Source organism: Periophthalmus magnuspinnatus, chromosome 8, assembly GCF_009829125.3.
Source record: "Periophthalmus magnuspinnatus isolate fPerMag1 chromosome 8, fPerMag1.2.pri, whole genome shotgun sequence".
NCBI classification, from domain to species: Eukaryota; Metazoa; Chordata; class Actinopteri; order Gobiiformes; family Gobiidae; genus Periophthalmus; species Periophthalmus magnuspinnatus.
Genome location: NC_047133.1, coordinates 12,316,542 through 12,335,585, shown reverse-complemented (window position 1 = coordinate 12,335,585; position 19,044 = coordinate 12,316,542). Strand labels below are relative to the sequence as shown.

Below are 19,044 nucleotides of genomic sequence, written 5' to 3'. Positions count from 1 at the left end.
TTTAGACTCATTACTATTGGCAGTAAAGGATCTTCTTATATACTGCGTAACAAATGTTTGAAGGACCCATCTCCAGATCTTGAGCTAGCTTCACCCAACCCCATCACCCTCTTGTCCATGCGTATTACAAACTAAAAAGCAAAACCAGACCAAACCTGTAGAAAACCCACCAGGAAACAGGAAGAACACGCAAATGCCCACTCAATATGTTAAACAAAGTAAAGAGCGCCAACTACTACACCACCTCTGTCCGCCATTTTGATATGTTACGTGCTTACAAAATACAACGTTAAGATGACTGATGCCGTTTGGTTTTATTTGGGGGATTTTTATTGACCTCCTTGTGGCCTACAGGTTGGGCCAGTCCATAAATCACTAGATGTACTTTACACCTGACAACTCTCGTGGTGCTGACACAATACAAAACAAGAGCAGAGGCCGACACCTACAAATGAGAATGTCTTCATAGTCATTTTAAAATCAATATACCTCATTTGTCGTTCTTTCACGATTTGGCCGGCATTCTCAGCTATTAAAATGCAATACCTGTTTGTACGTAGAAAACAGACAAACGCCCACATTTTTTTCCATGTATTTGAGCAAATATTGTCTTGCCTCAGCACAGATATACAGTATTTTGGCCTAAAGAGCTGATTATACAATATGTCTGCTGCGTGGGTTTTATTCTCCAATAATCAGGGAGTGTGCAGTTAGCATGCTAGTTGGTGTTAGTTAGCTTTACCATGACAACAAAAAAAATCCACTCTGGTTTCTGAAAGTTTTGAAAAGCGCTTAAAACTAATTAAACTCATTGTGGTGAATCATTAGGATGCCCTGAATAGATATTTGTCACCTCCTTGTCTCCACGGAGATATGTTTAAAATATGTTTAATACCATACTGTGGAACATTCCAGGCAAAACAAAAACACCTCACTGGAGACAGAAACATAGCATTTATAGAGGTCCAAAGTTATTCCTCACTTACTTTATGCATTCTCCGCATCATAGTTACTCACCACAATGAGCTTTTTTTGTGCTAATGCTAACAACAACTAACACGCTAACAACCCAGACGATAAAGCACAATATAATTAGATACAGACAGTACACTGAAGTCTCATTTTGACCATGAGAACTGCTTTTACAATATATCTGGCACAAGACACATTTTGCTCAAATACATGGACAAACAACCTGAAAATTCCACACTGCTTCTTTAATAAAGAATGAGATGCAGTCAAATGTGCCTGTTCATCAAAGTGTGGTTGAGTACACAGAGAGAACATGCCTGAAGGATCGGACCCGTTCCCTGATCCTTCACCATCAAAGCCTCTTCTGCTCGATGATCAAAAGAGGGATTTGTACAGCTCGCACATGTGGGACAAAATGACGGCTTGTTATTTTAAATAGATTGTGTGTGTGAGGCCCTGAAATCGGAAAAAAACTAAAAAAGTAAAAAATCATCATTTCTATCATGACATTCTTCTAAGTGCAGAGAATGAAAAAAAAAAACTAAACAAAAAGAAAAGTTTTATTGTGCACTTTTTAGCCTGATAGAACGTCTGCCACCCATTTGTCTCCATGGCGATGTTATTGATTTGCCTCGAGTATTCCACAGTGTGACATTAAAATCATCCATCTCCATGAAAATGAACAGGGGACGCCACCAGGCCAAGTTACGGGTCAGATCTGTGGAGAGGCGACCCTCATAGTAATAATGTTTACTTTTAAGATATTTCTTAAAAAGGATGTATTGCACTTTGATGGAGTATTAACTGCTAACACATAACATATTTAGATCACCATGTTTAGTTTATTGTTTTGAAAATGCTATATTCATCGAAATCAATGTATGAAAATGTGTTTGTTTCGTCAGTCTCCCCTCTCTTTGCTCTCCATACTAAGTCACTCCCTCTTCAGAGCGCCATCACATTACAATCATCATTAGCATCCTGTTAATGAAACTACTGAACTACTACTACTCACATCAGTGTCCAGCTGAGATCGCTAGATTACTCAAACACACACAGTCGACATATGAAGCCTTTTTAATCATGTTTTTGATGAGTGGACGTTATAACATGGCGGACCTTGGATCATCAGAAGTTACACTGAGCAAACACGGACTTGATCAAGCCTAAATTAGGGCTAAATCAGGTCATAGATAGAAAATCATACATAAAGACATTCTAAATAGTTAATTAACCCCAAAAGAGGACAGAAATATTAACAGTGCTGTACCTGATTTTTACAGTTTGAAAAACATGAAAAACAGAAGTAGTTACCATGTACATTGTGAGCATCAAAATAAGTTATTCATAAATTGAGTTTAAAAGCGCTTTCCACAACTTTCAGAGACCAGAATGGAGTTTTGCCGTCACTTCACATCTAGCATACCAACTGTGCACTTCCTGATTATCAGACAAGAGCTGCTTGTGCAATATATCGTTACTGGTGCAAGACACATTCAGTGGTTTAGTGGTTAAAGCTCAACCCGAAGGTCAGAGGACCGATTCCCGCACAGACAAAGTTCTGGCATTGAGTCCTTAGGCAAGACACTTCAGCGACATTGCCTTGTGTAAATGTGCTGTGTGCGTGAATGTCGCTCGTGGTTGGAGGAGGCAATGGCGCTGTCGTAACGGTGCGGATAGGACCAAAGGATGCAGACCAGAGCAGTTTTAACAGTGTTTATTTACAGCGGTGAAAATGCAGTCTTTAAACAGGTCACAAGAGCAGGTACAGGAACCGGGGAGCGGGAGACGGGTCAGGCGGGTGCGGTGCAGGTAGAGGCGGGCAGGACAGGACCAGGACGGGGATAGAAGCAGGTGCGGTACCAGGGCAGGCGGATCAGACGAAGACCAGAGCGGGGAGCGGGTGACAAACCAGAGACCAGGACCGGACAGGAGACGAGACGAGCAGGAGACGAGACGAGCAGGAGACGAGACGAGCAGGAGACAAGACGAGCTGGAAGCGATACCGGGACTGGAACGTGGCGGCAGGAGCTGGGCGAGTAGAGGCAGGAATCTGGAGGGTGCATAAATCCAAATGAGCATTTGCCGGAAAGTACCATATAACAAAGCTTAGCAAGAAACATTCACGTTTTACACGCGGACGGTCTGGCACCGAGTGTAGACTGCCAAGCCTTCTTGTACTCAGCAGCAGGTGGTGGTGATTAGGCTGATGCACCCCAGGTGTGCACGGGAGGAGTCAGGCACTCCACCCAGCTCCAGACACACAGGTAGGGGAGGGGGAGAGAGCACGGGAGGACAGGGAAACTGACATCATGACAGTACCCCCCCCCTAAGGTCCACCTCCTGGTGGACCCCCAGGCTTGTCAGGATGAGCGCGGTGGAAGTCTCTCACCATGTCGGGGTCCAGAATGCGTGCCCTGGGCACCCAGGATCGCTCCTCCGGACCGTAACCCTCCCAATCGACGAGGTACTGGAGGCCCCTACCACGGCGACGAACGTCAATCAGGCGGCGGACGGTGAACGCCGGGTGGCCGTCAATGACTCGGGCGGGCGGTGGGGGATCGGCCGGAGGGCACAGGTCGCTGGTCCGGACTGGTTTAACCTGGGAGACGTGAAAGGTCGGATGAATCCGGAGGGACGGGGGTAACTGGAGGCGCACCGCCGATGGATTTATGATCCTCATGATCTTAAACGGTCCCAGGAATCGGGGGGACAGCTTACGGGAGTCCGTCTTCAGCGGGACCGTCTTGGCGGAGAGCCAAACCATCTGGCCAGGTTGGTATACGGGCGCCGGGACACGGTGGCGATCGGCCGTCGCCTTAGTGCGCGCTCCAGCCCGAAGAAGGGCCGCCCTGGCCTTCTTCCAGATCCGGCGACAGCGCTGGAGATGGCGCTGAACAGACGGGACGGCGAGGTCCCTCTCCTCCGTGGGAAAGAGAGGGGGTTGATATCCCAGCGATGCCTCGAAGGGGGACATACCAGTGGCGGAACTCACGAGGGAGTTGTGAGCATACTCTATCCAGGGCAGGTGAGTACTCCAGGTCGCGGGGTTGGCGGAGGCTGTGCACCGTAGGGCCGACTCCAGGTCTTGGTTGGCCCGCTCCGTCTGCCCATTAGATTGTGGATGGAACCCGGACGTGAGGCTAACCGTGGCCCCCAAACCGTCGCAGAAAGACCGCCATACCTGAGAGGTGAATTGGGTCCCTCTGTCGGACACGATGTCCACCGGGATGCCGTGGAGTCGGAAGACATGACTGGTCAGCTGGTCGGCAGTTTCTTTGGCTGTGGGGAGCTTAGGCAGGGCAACGAAATGGGCGGCCTTGGAGAAGCGGTCCACAATGGTGAGAACCACCGTGTTCCCCTGGGAAGGGGGAAGGCCCGTCACGAAGTCCAAGGCGATGTGGGACCAAGGGCGACGAGGAACTGGGAGAGGATGCAAGAGACCAGAAGGGGGTGAGTGGGAGGCCTTGGCCCGAGCACATACCTGGCAGGCGGCGACATAAGCCCGGGTGTCTGTGTCCATCGTGGGCCACCAGAAGCGTCTCCTGAGGAGGGAGAGAGAGCGACCGGCACCAGGATGGCAGGCGAAACGGGAGGCATGGACCCACTGGAGCACCTGAGACCGGACAGAATCGGGAACAAACAGTTTACCTGGAGGGCCGTTACCTGGGTCGGGGTCGTTGGTCTGGGCCTCTCGGACGGTGTCCTCGATATCCCAATGGACCGCGGCCACCACACACGAGGAGGGAATAATTGTTTCTGCGGTGACCGGGCTATCCTCCAGGGCGAACTGGCGGGAGAGGGCATCGGGTTTGACGTTCCGAGATCCGGGGCGGTAGGTGAGGAGAAAGTTGAAGCGGCTGAAGAAGAGGGACCAACGAGCTTGACGGGGATTGAGGCGCCTGGCGGACTGGATGTACTCCAAGTTTTTATGGTCGGTCCAGACGATGAATGGTTGCTCCGCCCCTTCGAGCCAGTGGCGCCACTCCTCCAAGGCCAGCTTTACGGCAAGGAGCTCCCGATCCCCCACGTCATAATTGACCTCGGCCGAGGACAATCGCCGGGAAAAGAAGGCGCAGGGACAGAGGCGGTTGTGGGGGTCGAACCTCTGCGAAAGCACGGCCCCCACTCCCGAGTCGGAGGCGTCGACCTCCACGATGAATTGCCGTGAAGGGTCGGGCTGGTGCAGGATGGGAGCGGAGGTAAATAGTCTCTTAAGCTTCTCGAAGGCTGTCTGCGCCTCAGGAGACCAGGCAAACTGCAAAGCAGGAGAGGTGAGTTTAGTTAAGGGCGAGATAACCCTACTAAAATCCCGGATGAAACGTCTATAAAAATTGGCAAAGCCGATAAATCTCTGGAGCTGTCTCCGGCTGGTAGGAACGGGCCACTCAGTGACAGCCTGGATCTTTTCAGGGTCAGCTCTTACTTGGCCCCGCCCCACAATGAAGCCCAAAAAGCTGACCTCCTCTGCGTGAAACTCGCATTTCTCAGCTTTCACGAACAGTTTATTCTCGAGGAGGCGCTGGAGAACCTGGCGAACGTGCTGATGATGCTCCTGGGGGGACCGCGAGAAAATCAAGATGTCATCCAAGTAAACAAAGACGAATCGGTTAAGGAAATCACGGAGCACATCGTTGATGAGGGCTTGGAATACGGCAGGGGCGTTGGTGAGACCGAAGGGCATAACCAAGTATTCGAAATGTCCCAGGGGTGTCTTGAAGGCCGTCTTCCATTCGTCTCCCTCCCTGATGCGCACCAGGTGGTACGCATTCCGCAAATCCAACTTTGAGAAGATGGTCGCACCGTGGAGGGGCGTAAATGCCGAGTCCAGTAAGGGAAGCGGGTATTTATTCTTTACAGTTATATTGTTCAGACCCCGGTAATCAATGCAAGGCCGCAGGGATTTGTCCTTCTTAGCCACAAAGAAGAACCCCGCTCCCACGGGTGAAGTGGACGGGCGGATGATTCCGGCAGCCAGGGACCCACGGATATAGTCCTCCATTGACTCGCGTTCAGGTTTAGACAGGTTATATAGCCTGCTAGATGGTAGTGGGGCACCCGGCAGGAGGTCAATGGCGCAGTCATATGGACGGTGGGGCGGTAAAGAGAGGGCCTTGCTCTTGCTAAAAACCTCCCCCAGGTCGTGATATTCAGCAGGCACCGAGGACAGATTGGGGGTGTCTGGGGACGGATCAGCGACAGGAAACGGACCTCCCGGCCGGAGGGAGGGCGGACCGAAGGCACTTGGCGTGGCAATCGGGACTCCAGCCCGAAACTCCGCCCCTGGCCCAATCGAAAACAGGGTTGTGGGCGCGTAGCCAGGGGTAACCAAGGACCAGAGGAGAAGCGGAGGAGGGCAGGACATGAAACTGACGGTTCTCTTGGTGGTTGCCGGACAGAATCACGGTGACAGGTTCTGTGATGTGAGTGATGTGCCCCAGAAAACGTCCATTGAGCCCCTGGGCATTTAAGGGGCGTTCGAGGGGCTCCAGGTAGACCCCGAGCTGCTCCGCGACTTGGGCATCAATAAAGTCCCTCTCAGCCCCGGAGTCGATAAGGGCGGAAACGCATAAGGTCTCTGTGCGAACGCACAGGGTGGCGCTGAGCCGCAGTCTATTAGAAGAGTCCAGGATGTGTTGCTCGCCCACCAGTACTCCCAGTGCTACTGGTGGGCCCCCCCTTTTGGCCGAACTGGGCAAGTGACCACATAATGTCCGCGCTCACCGCAGTAGAGGCAAGCCCCGGCCAGACGACGCCTCCGTTGACGCTCCTCGGCCGACACAAGGGTCCTGTCGAGTTGCATGGGCTCATCCGGCGGGGGCGGGGCAGCGCGTGGCTCCGGCGGGACCGGTGACCGGCGTCTCTCTCGGCGACGAGCCCGTAGGCGGTTGTCTATACGGTGAGTGAGGGAGATGAGGGTCCGCAGGTCGGGGGGTTCGTCCCGGGAAACCAATTCATCTTTCAGAGTCTCGTTCAGGCCCCGCACAAACACAGCCCGCAGCGCGCTGTCCGTCCAGTCCAGCTCCGCCGCATGTGTCCAGAATTCAATGGAATAATCCGCTACCGTCCTGGAGCCCTGGCTGAGAGTCAATAACCGGGAGGCAGCATTGTCCTGGTAGTGCGGGTGGTCAAACACCAGCTTAAACGTGGACACAAATTCATTAAAATCCAGGCTATCCACAGACGTCTTCATTAGGCGCGCCTCTGCCCACTGGAGAGCTCTGCCCCGGAGTAATCCACATATATATCGGATCTTGGTGGCCCCCGAGCTGAAACGAGAAGGGCATTGCTGGAACATGAACTCGCACTGGAACAGGAATCCGCGACAGAGGTGAGGTTGTCCAGCATACGGCTCCGGATCCGTGCCTCTCGGCTCCGGGAGGCGTGGCGGCGCTCCGGCTGCAGCAGGCGGGGTGACGAGGAGCGCGGCCACCTGGTGGTTAAGCTGTGCCACCTGCTGGGACAATGTCTGATTTAGCTCCAATAGAGTTCGAATGGATTGTTCATGCTGACCCAGCACCGCCTCGGGGTGAGAGTGCGTGAGGCGGCGCGTCTGGTCCGGATCTGAGCCTGCTTGGTCCATAGTGGCCAGACCGTTCTGTCGTAACGGTGCGGATAGGACCAAAGGATGCAGACCAGAGCAGTTTTAACAGTGTTTATTTACAGCGGTGAAAATGCAGTCTTTAAACAGGTCACAAGAGCAGGTACAGGAACCGGGGAGCGGGAGACGGGTCAGGCGGGTGCGGTGCAGGTAGAGGCGGGCAGGACAGGACCAGGACGGGGATAGAAGCAGGTGCGGTACCAGGGCAGGCGGATCAGACGAAGACCAGAGCGGGGAGCGGGTGACAAACCAGAGACCAGGACCGGACAGGAGACGAGACGAGCAGGAGACGAGACGAGCAGGAGACGAGACGAGCAGGAGACAAGACGAGCTGGAAGCGATACCGGGACTGGAACGTGGCGGCAGGAGCTGGGCGAGTAGAGGCAGGAATCTGGAGGGTGCATAAATCCAAATGAGCATTTGCCGGAAAGTACCATATAACAAAGCTTAGCAAGAAACATTCACGTTTTACACGCGGACGGTCTGGCACCGAGTGTAGACTGCCAAGCCTTCTTGTACTCAGCAGCAGGTGGTGGTGATTAGGCTGATGCACCCCAGGTGTGCACGGGAGGAGTCAGGCACTCCACCCAGCTCCAGACACACAGGTAGGGGAGGGGGAGAGAGCACGGGAGGACAGGGAAACTGACATCATGACAGGCGCCGAGTATAGAGGCTTTAATAGATTTCTCCATATACCACGGTGTGAGAAACACTGTGCTACATTTCTAGTATTAAGATCTACTTTTCCTGTTTTAGGTCAACTTCTGACTTAGAAGAAAGTAATGAAAAATTGTCTAAAAAAAAATCCTTCTTTCATTATTCAGGCATTTAGCAAATAGAAATAATTTTAGTAATCCTAATTGACCTAAAACAGGAAAGGTTTAGTCTGATTTCATGTCAGACAGTGAGGAAAAAAAAAAAGTTTGTGTGTCTTTTTATATAGTGTATGTAAACTTCTGATTTCAACTATAGAGGCACAGAGAGAAGCACTGTACCTGTCCTTGAAGAAGCGCCGAAAGCCAAACGCGATGAGCTTGAGCACCGCCTCCAGCACAAACATGGAGGTGAAGAAGTAGTTACAGTACTTCAGGGCTAGATCCAGAGACTGTGGAGGAGAGAAGGAGTGAGAGAAGGAGGAGAGGGAGAATGGAGAGGAGAGACACAGAGAGAAAGATGAACAGAAATAGAGACATAAATTTGAGTATTAGAGAAGAGAGAGAATAGGGGAGCAAAAGAAGAGTGGGAGAGTGTGGAGGAGAGAGATAGAGAAGATTGAAGCGAGTGGTGGGGAGTGGAAAGAGGGAGAAAGGAAGTGAGGCAGAAAGAGAGATGATAGAGAAAGGGAGAGAGAGGAGAAAGGGAGTGAGGGTGACAGAGAGAGAAGAGAGAGTGAAGGGAGGGAGAGAGAGACAGAAGAAAGAGAGAGGGAGACAGAAGAGAGAGACAGATAAGAGAGAGGAATAGAGGAGGGAAGGGAGTAAGACAGAGACAGAGAAGCGAGAAAGTGGGGAATGAAGTGAGGGAAAAGAGAGAAGAGAGAGGGAGAGAGGAGGGGAGGGAGGAGAAAGGGAGTGAGGGTGAGAGAGAGAGAGAGAGAGAAATGGAGTGAGACCGTAAAAGATAAGGGAGAGGAATAGAGAAGACAAAGGGAGTAAGACAGAGACAGAGAGTAAGGGGGAAAGAAGTGAGGGAAAGAGAGAGAAGAGAGAGAGGTGAGAAGGGAGTGAGGGAGAGTTAGGCAGAGAGAGAGAGAGAGAGGGAGGAGATAGGGAGAAATGGAGTGAGACAGAAAGAGATAAGAGAGAGGAATAGAGAGGACAAAGGAAGTAAAACAGAGAGAGACAGGAAAAAACATGAGGAGAAGGAAAGAGGGAAAGAGAGAGAGACATGAATACATTTGTATGCGGTAGCACAGGAGCAGATGTGTTCTCATTGTTTTCATAGAAACACCAAACTGAGCCAAAGGCAAAATGAGAGAGATTACAGTAAGAACTCCCATAATGCACTTCTAATCTCTCCTCATTCCTCGAGCTCCTACTGCCTAGTGCATCTTGTTTACGAGGGCTTCACTGCAAAACAATGGATACATGTGAATTTGAATGACTCACAACTCTCACTGTGTGCTCTAATCTCAACATCTTTGGAATTATGTCCAGATTAATTGATTTTTCACATTTTATGACTAGTCTGAATATATAGTAGTGTAGTTGTTTTTTTTCTTTTTCTAATTATTTAAAGTGGGCCAAAACACTTAAACTCTGCCAACAACAACATTGCAAGTACCGGCGGAGGAGGGTTGGGCGTCTAGAGCTATAAGGAGCAGTGCGATTGGTCTAACAGGTATCCACACTTCAAACTTTGCCCCTGCAGCCAGGAATTTGCAATCAGAAACACTTGACACAGAACACGTCAGTTTTTCGTGATGTCACCAACCACTGGAGAGGCCACTGAAGGCAACACAAACTTAGATGCAGGCGTTTTTGACCAAAAAGCTCAGTAGATAATGCTGTGAAAACATCATGTACACAGTTTAGTAGTGAAAAAAGTGGATTTAGTGTTTAGATCCACTTTAAAAGCCTGCACTTTTACAGTTTTAAAAAGTTATTACAATCACAACTGAATCTGTGTTGCCAGAGCCTTAAACTGCAGATAGAGGACAAATACAAGTTTTGACTTTAGAATTAAAATAAAAAAAATAAAAAGTTGCATTAAATCAGTCAATACTACTCAAATTCATGTCATTTTTTTACAATCATTTAAAGCCCAAATATGTAACTTAGCCAAGTTTTCTTTCTTTTTTTTTTTTTGTTATTCATGTTGGTCATGTTTATTTCACTAATTCATGTTTTATTTTTTTAATATATATATATTTTTGACAGTTTTCATTCACTGAAGCACAGACATCATTCCAAAGTTTTGTTACCAAAACACAAACATCTTTGGCTAAGTCAGCTCTTGCTTGACTACATCCAAAACGAGGCAAGGCTCTTGGATTATAGCAACTCTTAGTTAATTTAAATAAGGATCTTACAGAACGTTCATTAGTAGAATCCTGAATCTTCCTTTTTTGCAGAGCATTGTTTACAAATGCCTCCTACTCACTGCATTGTGGTACTTATCGGAAAATACCAGCGCCTTTAATGAGTGAGAGAATGAAATGTCGAAGGAGCAAACGCGTTGGATACTGGATCACTTTTAAAGGGCAAATGCACATTTTAGGTTGCTACAATTGTTTTTGTCTTCCTCACACAAACACTACAATTAATTTGCACCTACATTTAGAAAGCATGAATGAACAGTGCAATCAGTGCCCTTTTCTCAATCTGGCAACGCTGCAAATAAATAAATATCATGGGTTAAGGCGAGACACTGCAGGAGGAAGAATTCTTAAATTTAGAGAGATCAGTTTGAGACTTCTGTACTTTACATACATTATACACAAAACAACAAAAACAAAAATATAACACATTTTTGATCATGTTTTCATAAATGAGGCGTTTGATGGCCAGAGGTTTAAACATCAAAACATATTTAAGTATAAGTTTGGAAAATTTTGCACATATCAGCCCAAAAATTATTTCCCCCAAAGTGCATAGTTTTAAGTTATTAGTCAGATTTTGTGCAGTACCCTCTTTGGACTACAGTATTCAAATCAAGCTTTATACATATATTTTTAGGCAGTTGGTGAGCACAAACCAAATACCAGCCTCTGGTGGAGATTTAAGACCAATAGACGATAAGCTAAAAAGTATTGATTTAGCCTTTTTGTGTTAATTTAAAGCAAGTCTGGCTAGGATTTATGGACCTTAATACTGCAGGGGTTTCTATCTGTGATGTAATTATCCTGGTAAATTTCAAACCAAGCGTTTTGCTCACGTACAACTGGTTATAGTGCTCTGGTTGATGTTTTTTTTTTGTTTTTTTTTACACCATCTCTAGGGTCAGTTTGTGGGTTAGGTTGCATGTGGGTGCGGTTGCTCACATGGGGCTGGTTGTAGTGCTCCAGGGACATGGTGATGACGTTGATGCAGATGATGAAGGTGATGATGAGGTCCAGGTAGTGGTTTGTGCACAGGGTGTGGATCATGAGGCGCACACGGCCGTAGCTCGAGTAATACGGCAACCTTTGGGCTTCTGTTGAGATGAAACAGAAAAAACAGATACATTTTGAAAAAAACTGATAGGAATTTTCAAAAAGCCATTTTAAAAGTCACTAAAGGCTTGTACTTTACTCTTTGTATAGTAATGTTTTCAAAAGCCAAATGTATTTTAGACAAAATATTATTCCACCCCTCCTTAATAAATCCACTTGACATTATAAATGCCACTTCACAGAGGCATTTCACCATAATAAGCAATAGATTTTCCTTTGTGTTTATTAAAGTGTTATGAATTTAAATTGCATGTATTTAGTATACTGATTTCTTTATTATTTTAGGCTAGTTCTTAGCTTTTAACTCATGTTGTGTTATCACTTTTAGGATCTCCAGTGTTTCCTCTGTAGAAGCCCTGTGTGCCAGGGGCAGTGGTTGGCTGCGGCTGCTGGGGTCTGTCCTGTGGGCTCCTGGTGGAGGGTTGGTGTTAAGGCCTCATCTCTCCCCTGGGCCCTGCGTCCTGTTGGAGGGTTGGTGTTTCAGCATCATCTCTCCCCTGGGCCCTTTGTCGATGTCCCTTTGGCTGCGAGTGGCTGTGTCTGTCTGTGTGTGTGTACTTGAGGGTGAGCCTGTGAATGTGACTGTCTGAGTTGTATGATTGTGTCGGGCAGTTGTGAGGGTATGGTTGCGTGGAAGGGCATCTGGGACTGTTTTTTAATTACCTTAAACCCTGGACTAAATCAGATCTAGAACAGGACCAATCAGATCACTGTTTGGACTAAACTGGCCATAAAGCAGGAAACAGGTTTAAACCAGCTCCAAAACAACAGCCCAAAATAAGTCCTGATAGACTAGCAAAACTGTTACAGAATGTATTCTATTCTCGAGCCCTTCCCAGGCACTTCCTCCAGCTCTTTGAGGACAGCCTTATATCATCAGTTTAAAAAGCATTTTCTTACTCCTCCTCTTCTTCTCCATGCGCTTCTGCCTCTTCTCCTCTCGTCTCTTGGCCTCCTCCACCTCCTGATGCTGTCTGCACTTGTGGAAGTTCTCCACCACCACGCCCACGAACATGTTCAGCACAAAAAAGCTGACGATGAGGAGGAACGAGATGAAGTACAGCAGCATCCATGGATTATTGTTGGTGATGGGCTGGAACAAAAAATAAATAACAAATAATAATAATAATAATAATATTAAGTTTGAATTCAAAATGACTTGGATTCAGAATATCGATTCATGGTACAATATGTAACTTTTCTGCTGGAGGGAACACTACTTGCTTGTTTCCATGGAGATGTTTTTGCTTTGCCTGAAATGTTTTTCAGGGTAGTTTTGAACAATAAAAAAATGCTCTAATTGAGTAAATGCAAGATATATAACATATATAATACCATACTGTGGAGCATTCTAGGCAAAGCAATATCATCTCCATGGAGACATGTGGTGAAGTGAAAGGGTTACCTTGTGCCCTGCTGAAAAAATGCGTACACTGGACTGTTTCATACAAATTGTGTTTTTCATTTTTTTTAACTGAAAAAATCATCAAACATTCATATTTTTCAATGATTTTTTTTGGCCTATTTTGAAAATCCTTTACCTGTACTAAATTAAGATATTTTTTGAATTTTCCCTGTTTTCCTCAAGGAATCCAAAATGATTGTTTTTATCACTGCGTTTACCAAAATGCTGTTTTTGCGTAGGAATATAGCACTTCTGATTTGAATGCCCTCAGAAATATTTCTTTTACTCCAACCATTCAGACTCAAAGAGATATTCACTAGCAGCACATCCAAACCATTTTTGTGACTTTCATCTTTTTTTCCAGGCTTGAATCCAAATGTGACTACAGAATGTTTTGTATAGGGTGACAGTGGCGGTCAAGGAGGAAGGGGCTAAAAGTGGGGAAATTATAAAATGAATTTGGGTTAGTACAGAGAAACGACAAACTGAAGTCAAAATTGTTTGCACCTTGATTCTGAGTGGGACGAGGGTCAAATAATGAGATACTAATGGAAATGTCAATTTCTGAATCATGCTCAGTGTGTACAAAACTTTTCATGTTGGCAAAATTGATCCGATCAGGATGACACACATATGTATCAATTTTCATGGCAATTCAACAACCACAGCCAAAGTTATCACAACAGTGCTTGCCAGTACACTGATAGGGTGAGAGAACCCATTAAGGGCCTTAATAATTATGCAAAATATGACTTGGCACAGCTCTCACTTAGTGTAACTCATTAGACCTAGCCTACAACAGAAACTGTAAACAACAGGTGTGTTAGTTTCCGTGTACTTAACTCCTCCTTTCAGATAGATATAAGGCAGTGTCCACGAGTAATGTGACCAGAACTGAAGAAGTGGCATGTATGAGCAGAAAAACATCTTCACTCATAAAACCCTTTGTCCAGTTGACAGATTTGAATTTTTCCTTTTACTATGGATCATACCTGGATGACTGAGGGATTACACAGATACCCAAATTGAGGTTCATATTCTGAATTTTCAACTAAAACAGCATTTTTTTAAACTTAATGCCCCATAAGATTTAATCACCTGCTGGTCCACTCCCACAGCATCCAGTCCGTGGTACATGATGTTCACCCAGCCATCTTTGGAGGCCAGAACAAACAGAGACATCAGGGCCTGCATGGGATAAGAGGAGACAAACTGTGAAGAAGTACATCTTAAGTTTAATATTGAAGTCCCACCCACAGCCAAAGTAGCTAACAGTGCCCGGCAGCCTCACAGTTAGTGTCACTGCTTCTTTGTATCTCTAAAGTTCTTGCCGAGTTGCGCTAAATTGAATAAATACTAAGATAAGGCTGCGGAGAGAGAACTGTGGGTGGATGTCACTGACAACATGTTAAACACTACACAAATAAAATGAATACTTCAGTGGAGGAAACCTCTGTGTTTACAAAAGAAAGATGTTTGTGGCTCAATGCTAAAGCTAATGCTAATTAATAAACATTAAAACAATGCCACAAACATATATAGTAGTATTTTACATATAAAATAATTGGGTAGTATTTATTTGAATTTATTTGAATTTCAATTGTTGTTTATTTTATGTTTTATTTTCTGCCAGCTTTGAGACACAGTGAGCTAGCTAGCATGCTGCTGTGCATAGAGCCTGTTATAATGTGGTTAAATGCTCTTTTTGCATACTATGTCCAGTTAACAATGCCTCAATAATGCCAAATATTGTACTTTTAGATCACATGTTGGCTACTCTACCCTCCTCTGCTATTTAATAACAACCATTTTCCGCAGAACCAGCGGCAGTAACAGTAACTGACAGTACACAGAAAGCCAATAGTGCAATACCAACCTGTCCCAAGTTGTCAAAGTTGTACTTGTGGTGGACCCACTTGTAGTTGGCCTCCAGGCAGTCCGATTTGTTGGTGATGTTTTTGGTGTCCGGGCCGAAGCAATAGAAGAACTTGCCTTTGAAAAGCTGTCAGCAAAAGGACAAAGAAACAGCAATGATTTTACATTGGGCTGGATAGTAATGTGTTTTCTGGTGTTTATTGGAGGGAAAGCAAAAATAATGAGCAGGATGAAGTGTAAACTGAAAAATAAAAACACAATTACTGCAAATATTGTACAAAAAATCTTGAAAATGTCTGTATGGCTGCATTTTGTCCCCTACTTTCTGTCACCTGCCTGCCGCTAGCAGCCAATCACAGCCTGCTAACTTTGCCTCTCAACCAATCACCTCTCAAGCCATCTATATAAACACACTCTCTCCCTTCATAACTTCCCTTCACCGCAGCAGCAGAAATATCAGCCACCTCAGCCTCTCCATCTCCTTCTCTTCACATCACTAACATCCGCCTGCCTGGATCAAAGTGCAAACATTTATAAATTAAGTAAAAGGGGGGATTTTACAGTGTGGAATCTTTATGAAAGTGTCAAAGGAACATTTTTATAAAGACAAGTAGGTAGACACCCTCCTCAAAGCCAAGTAAAAGTTAGGTTTGTGGAGATGCAAGTCCAGTAAGGAGTAAGGACACATCTTTTCTTTGTTTATCAGTGCAGTAACATGCAAAATGAAAGGAAAAGCTTTTATTACAGTCTGTTTGTTTTTTTTTGTTTTTTTTTACTAAAAAGTTCCACGGTTGGGCTTTCATGTTTTGAAGTGTTTATAATAATTAGAACAAATTTCAAAATGGAAGAATTCAAATGGATTATTAATGCTAAACTAACCTGAAAACAAAACAATACCAAAGATTAGGTGTGCAAAAGTCAATTCACTATAATGGACTTTTAAACTATTCACTATTCATTTGTCTGTGTCCAAGGCTGCACTCATTCTTGTCCTGATTTGATCTTGGTTTATTCCTGATGTTCTTCATGTTCCAGTCCTGGTTTAGTTCTGGTCTAGTCTAGGTTTGGTTGCATATATGGCCTGGTCTGGTGTTCCTACCTGTACTCCCAGAATGCCAAAGATGATGAAGAACGCGCAGCAGATGAGGACGATGTTTCCAATGGGTTTGAGAGACGTGATGAGGGTCTCCACCACCAGCTTCAGACCAGGGGCTCGGCTGATCACCCTGGAAACCACAGTACAATTTGTCTTTCACTGTTTTTTTTTTGGTTTTTTTTGTTACTAAATTAGAGGCAAATCATTTGAGAGTGCAAATAGCAAAATGGCTCTAAACACTTTATCTAAAAAACAAATGGCAAAACATGTAATTACTCTTGTAACACTTACCTTCAAAACCTGTCCACTGCTGCTTGTAGTCTTGGATCATATGTGTGTGCTGACTTGCCAGAATATGAATCTGTGTTTTGAGTGGACTGCATGTAGCAATCGCAATACATGTTTTTATTGTATTAAAATACTTAATATACTTATATACACTATACTTATAATATTGACCAAATTGTACAGACTGAACGAATAACAAAAATGTATCTTTCAATTTGAAACATCAAACATCAAAAGTGTGACAATAGCTCAGTTGGGTGAGTTGTTTGTTGTTCGTCCTTTAATCTGAAGCTGCTCTTGACATAAACATTCATTGGTCCAGCTGTTACAAATGAACACTGCTGTTGTGTCCTTGGGTAAGATACTTAACCCACCTTACACCCAGTGAGTGGTGCCTTGAAGGTGGAAAAGCACTATATAAAAATGCAACTATTTACCAAATAAAATAAAAAACGCACACAAACAAACAAAAAAAAAGCCTCTACAATGGAATTTCCCTTATGGCCCATACCTGAGTGGGCGCAGTGTCCGCAGCAGCCTAAGCACTCTAAGGACGCCCAGGATCTTGGCCCCTCCCGCCATGGACACCACGATGTCGATGAGGGAAACAAAGACCAGGAAGCCGTCCAAAATGTTCCAGCTGCTCCTCAGGTAGGCCTGCTCCCCCATGTACAAGCCCATGGACACCACCTGAGAAAAAGTAAGAAAGTAATGTGATCTCAGGTAGTAAAGGCGCCACCCAATCACAATCAGGCGATAGAGCGAATATATTCTCTCTGTCATCAGATCTGATTTTTAAAAAAACAAACATTGAAAACATTTGCATTTTATCTTAATGTTTACACATACATCTAAAGTACAACAAGGGCCAAGACAAAACTAGACTTACAACAGGACTAAACCAGATACAGACAAGCAATAAATAAATAAATAAATAAATGTGTTTTCATGTTTTTGTAATTATGACTTGATTTGGTGGGATAGTACATGTGGTAAATATTTATCATAGTTTTACATTGGTTAAGTGGCAGTTTGTGAAAATAGTTGAAAAGAAAAATACAAAAATATATCTACCTATGTCATCAACATGGAAAATTCTGTCCAAAATGCAGAGACAGTGATGTGTTTTATGTCTGTAATGGGTTTAATGTTTGACTATTAACATTCATGATAAAGTATTTCCAGTATTTTCTTAAAGGAGAGATCTTTACCTTTATAAACTGACTTAAATGCATACCCTGTATATAAACGTAATTGCTTGTCAATATGAAAACCCTAAATTAATGAGACATATTTTAATACTTTTTCTGGAACTTTAAAACAATTTAGGCTATTTTAGATTTAGCCCAGAAATACAGTATAGCCATTTTGTTAATTTTTTTTCAAAAGTTAAACAGTCTAGTTTTCATTTTGGATGAGATTTTGTCATGATGCCTGTAGTATCTGTCTCCCTGTGTGCTTTCCCCTCCCTCACTTGTCTGAGCCTGGAGCTGGGCGGAGTTCCTTCTCCTCCCGTGCACACCTGGAGCGCATTAGCGCAATTACCTCCACCTGCTGCCGAGTATTTGAGGGCTCTACAGAAGACACTCGGGGCCAGACCGTCCGCGTATTCCTGCTTGTCTTCTCCCTGTTTCCAGGACTGTCTCGGGCCAGACCGTCCGCGTGTCAACGTTCCTGCTCTCCCACTCGCTCCTGCTCCTGACTCTGCACCACAGCTCCGGTACAGTCCACCCTTTGTCTTCGCCTCCTGTCCTGTCTTGGTCTCCGGCTTGCTCCTCGTCTCCCACCCTGCATCCCGCTCTCTGGATTACTCCTGCTCAGCTCGCCCTGATCTCGTTTCGCTCCTGTCCTCGCTCTGGTCCTGGCTTCCCGTCCCCGCTCTGCACTACGCCCGCCTGGTCTGCCTCCCACTCCCTGCTCCCCGTTTGTGACTTATGAACTATTGACTTGTATTTCTGCACCAATTGTGAATAAACACTGAACTTGCCCCGAGTCTGCACTCCTTGGTCCACACCCACACCTGCCATTACGACAGATTTATTATCATGATTTGGACTCAAGGTCCAAGTTTGATCACCAATGCGCAATCTTGGTGTGTTGTGTTAGCATTAGCAGCGTGTCTCAGTTCCTAGGCGACAAAAGCAGCCGTATGGGCTACACCTGTCCCGTTTCGGCATTGCCTTTGCAGTCCACGGAGGCTATGCAGAGAAGCAGCTTTGTTCGGCTGCGTCCTTCGAGGGATGCAGCTGTTGAATTGGGACACAGCTATTTATGCGCAAGGAACATATTTTCGAATCATAACTTTTTGCAATTTAGACCAGTTTTGGCCCTTGTAAACAGTATGGTTGAAAGGTAACAGTTATAGGATTATCTGTACGTATGTTGTATCAGCTTCCCATGTCCAAGGAAGTAAAATTATGAACTTCATCAAAAAAATAAATCTATATAAAATGTTAAATATAATCATGCTAACTATGTTTTAGTGATTTAAGTACCTGTCATATTCACTTGAACATGCATGAAATCTATAACAGTCACTTTGGTCCAACGCGGTCTCTAATCAAAGTGATGGATAAAGTGCATGTAATTATTGTCATGCATTCATTATTCTATGTCACAAACAGCTGCGGGCGTATGTGTTCTGAAAATAAATC

General features: G+C 45.4%; 1 protein-coding gene across 1 annotated transcript in view; it reads right to left on the bottom strand.

Annotated features, from left to right (window-relative positions):
• Positions 1–19,044, bottom strand: part of LOC117374768 (voltage-dependent T-type calcium channel subunit alpha-1I-like) — a 240,336-nt gene that overhangs the window by 38,744 nt on the left and 182,548 nt on the right. The window contains exons 21-27 of the mRNA XM_055223783.1: positions 16,902–17,080; positions 16,106–16,232; positions 15,008–15,133; positions 14,230–14,319; positions 12,627–12,819; positions 11,556–11,707; positions 8,569–8,678 (exon numbers count right to left, since the gene is read on the bottom strand). Of these exons, the coding sequence (XP_055079758.1) occupies positions 8,569–8,678; positions 11,556–11,707; positions 12,627–12,819; positions 14,230–14,319; positions 15,008–15,133; positions 16,106–16,232; positions 16,902–17,080 (977 nt within the window). The remainder of the gene's footprint in view (positions 1–8,568; positions 8,679–11,555; positions 11,708–12,626; positions 12,820–14,229; positions 14,320–15,007; positions 15,134–16,105; positions 16,233–16,901; positions 17,081–19,044) is intronic.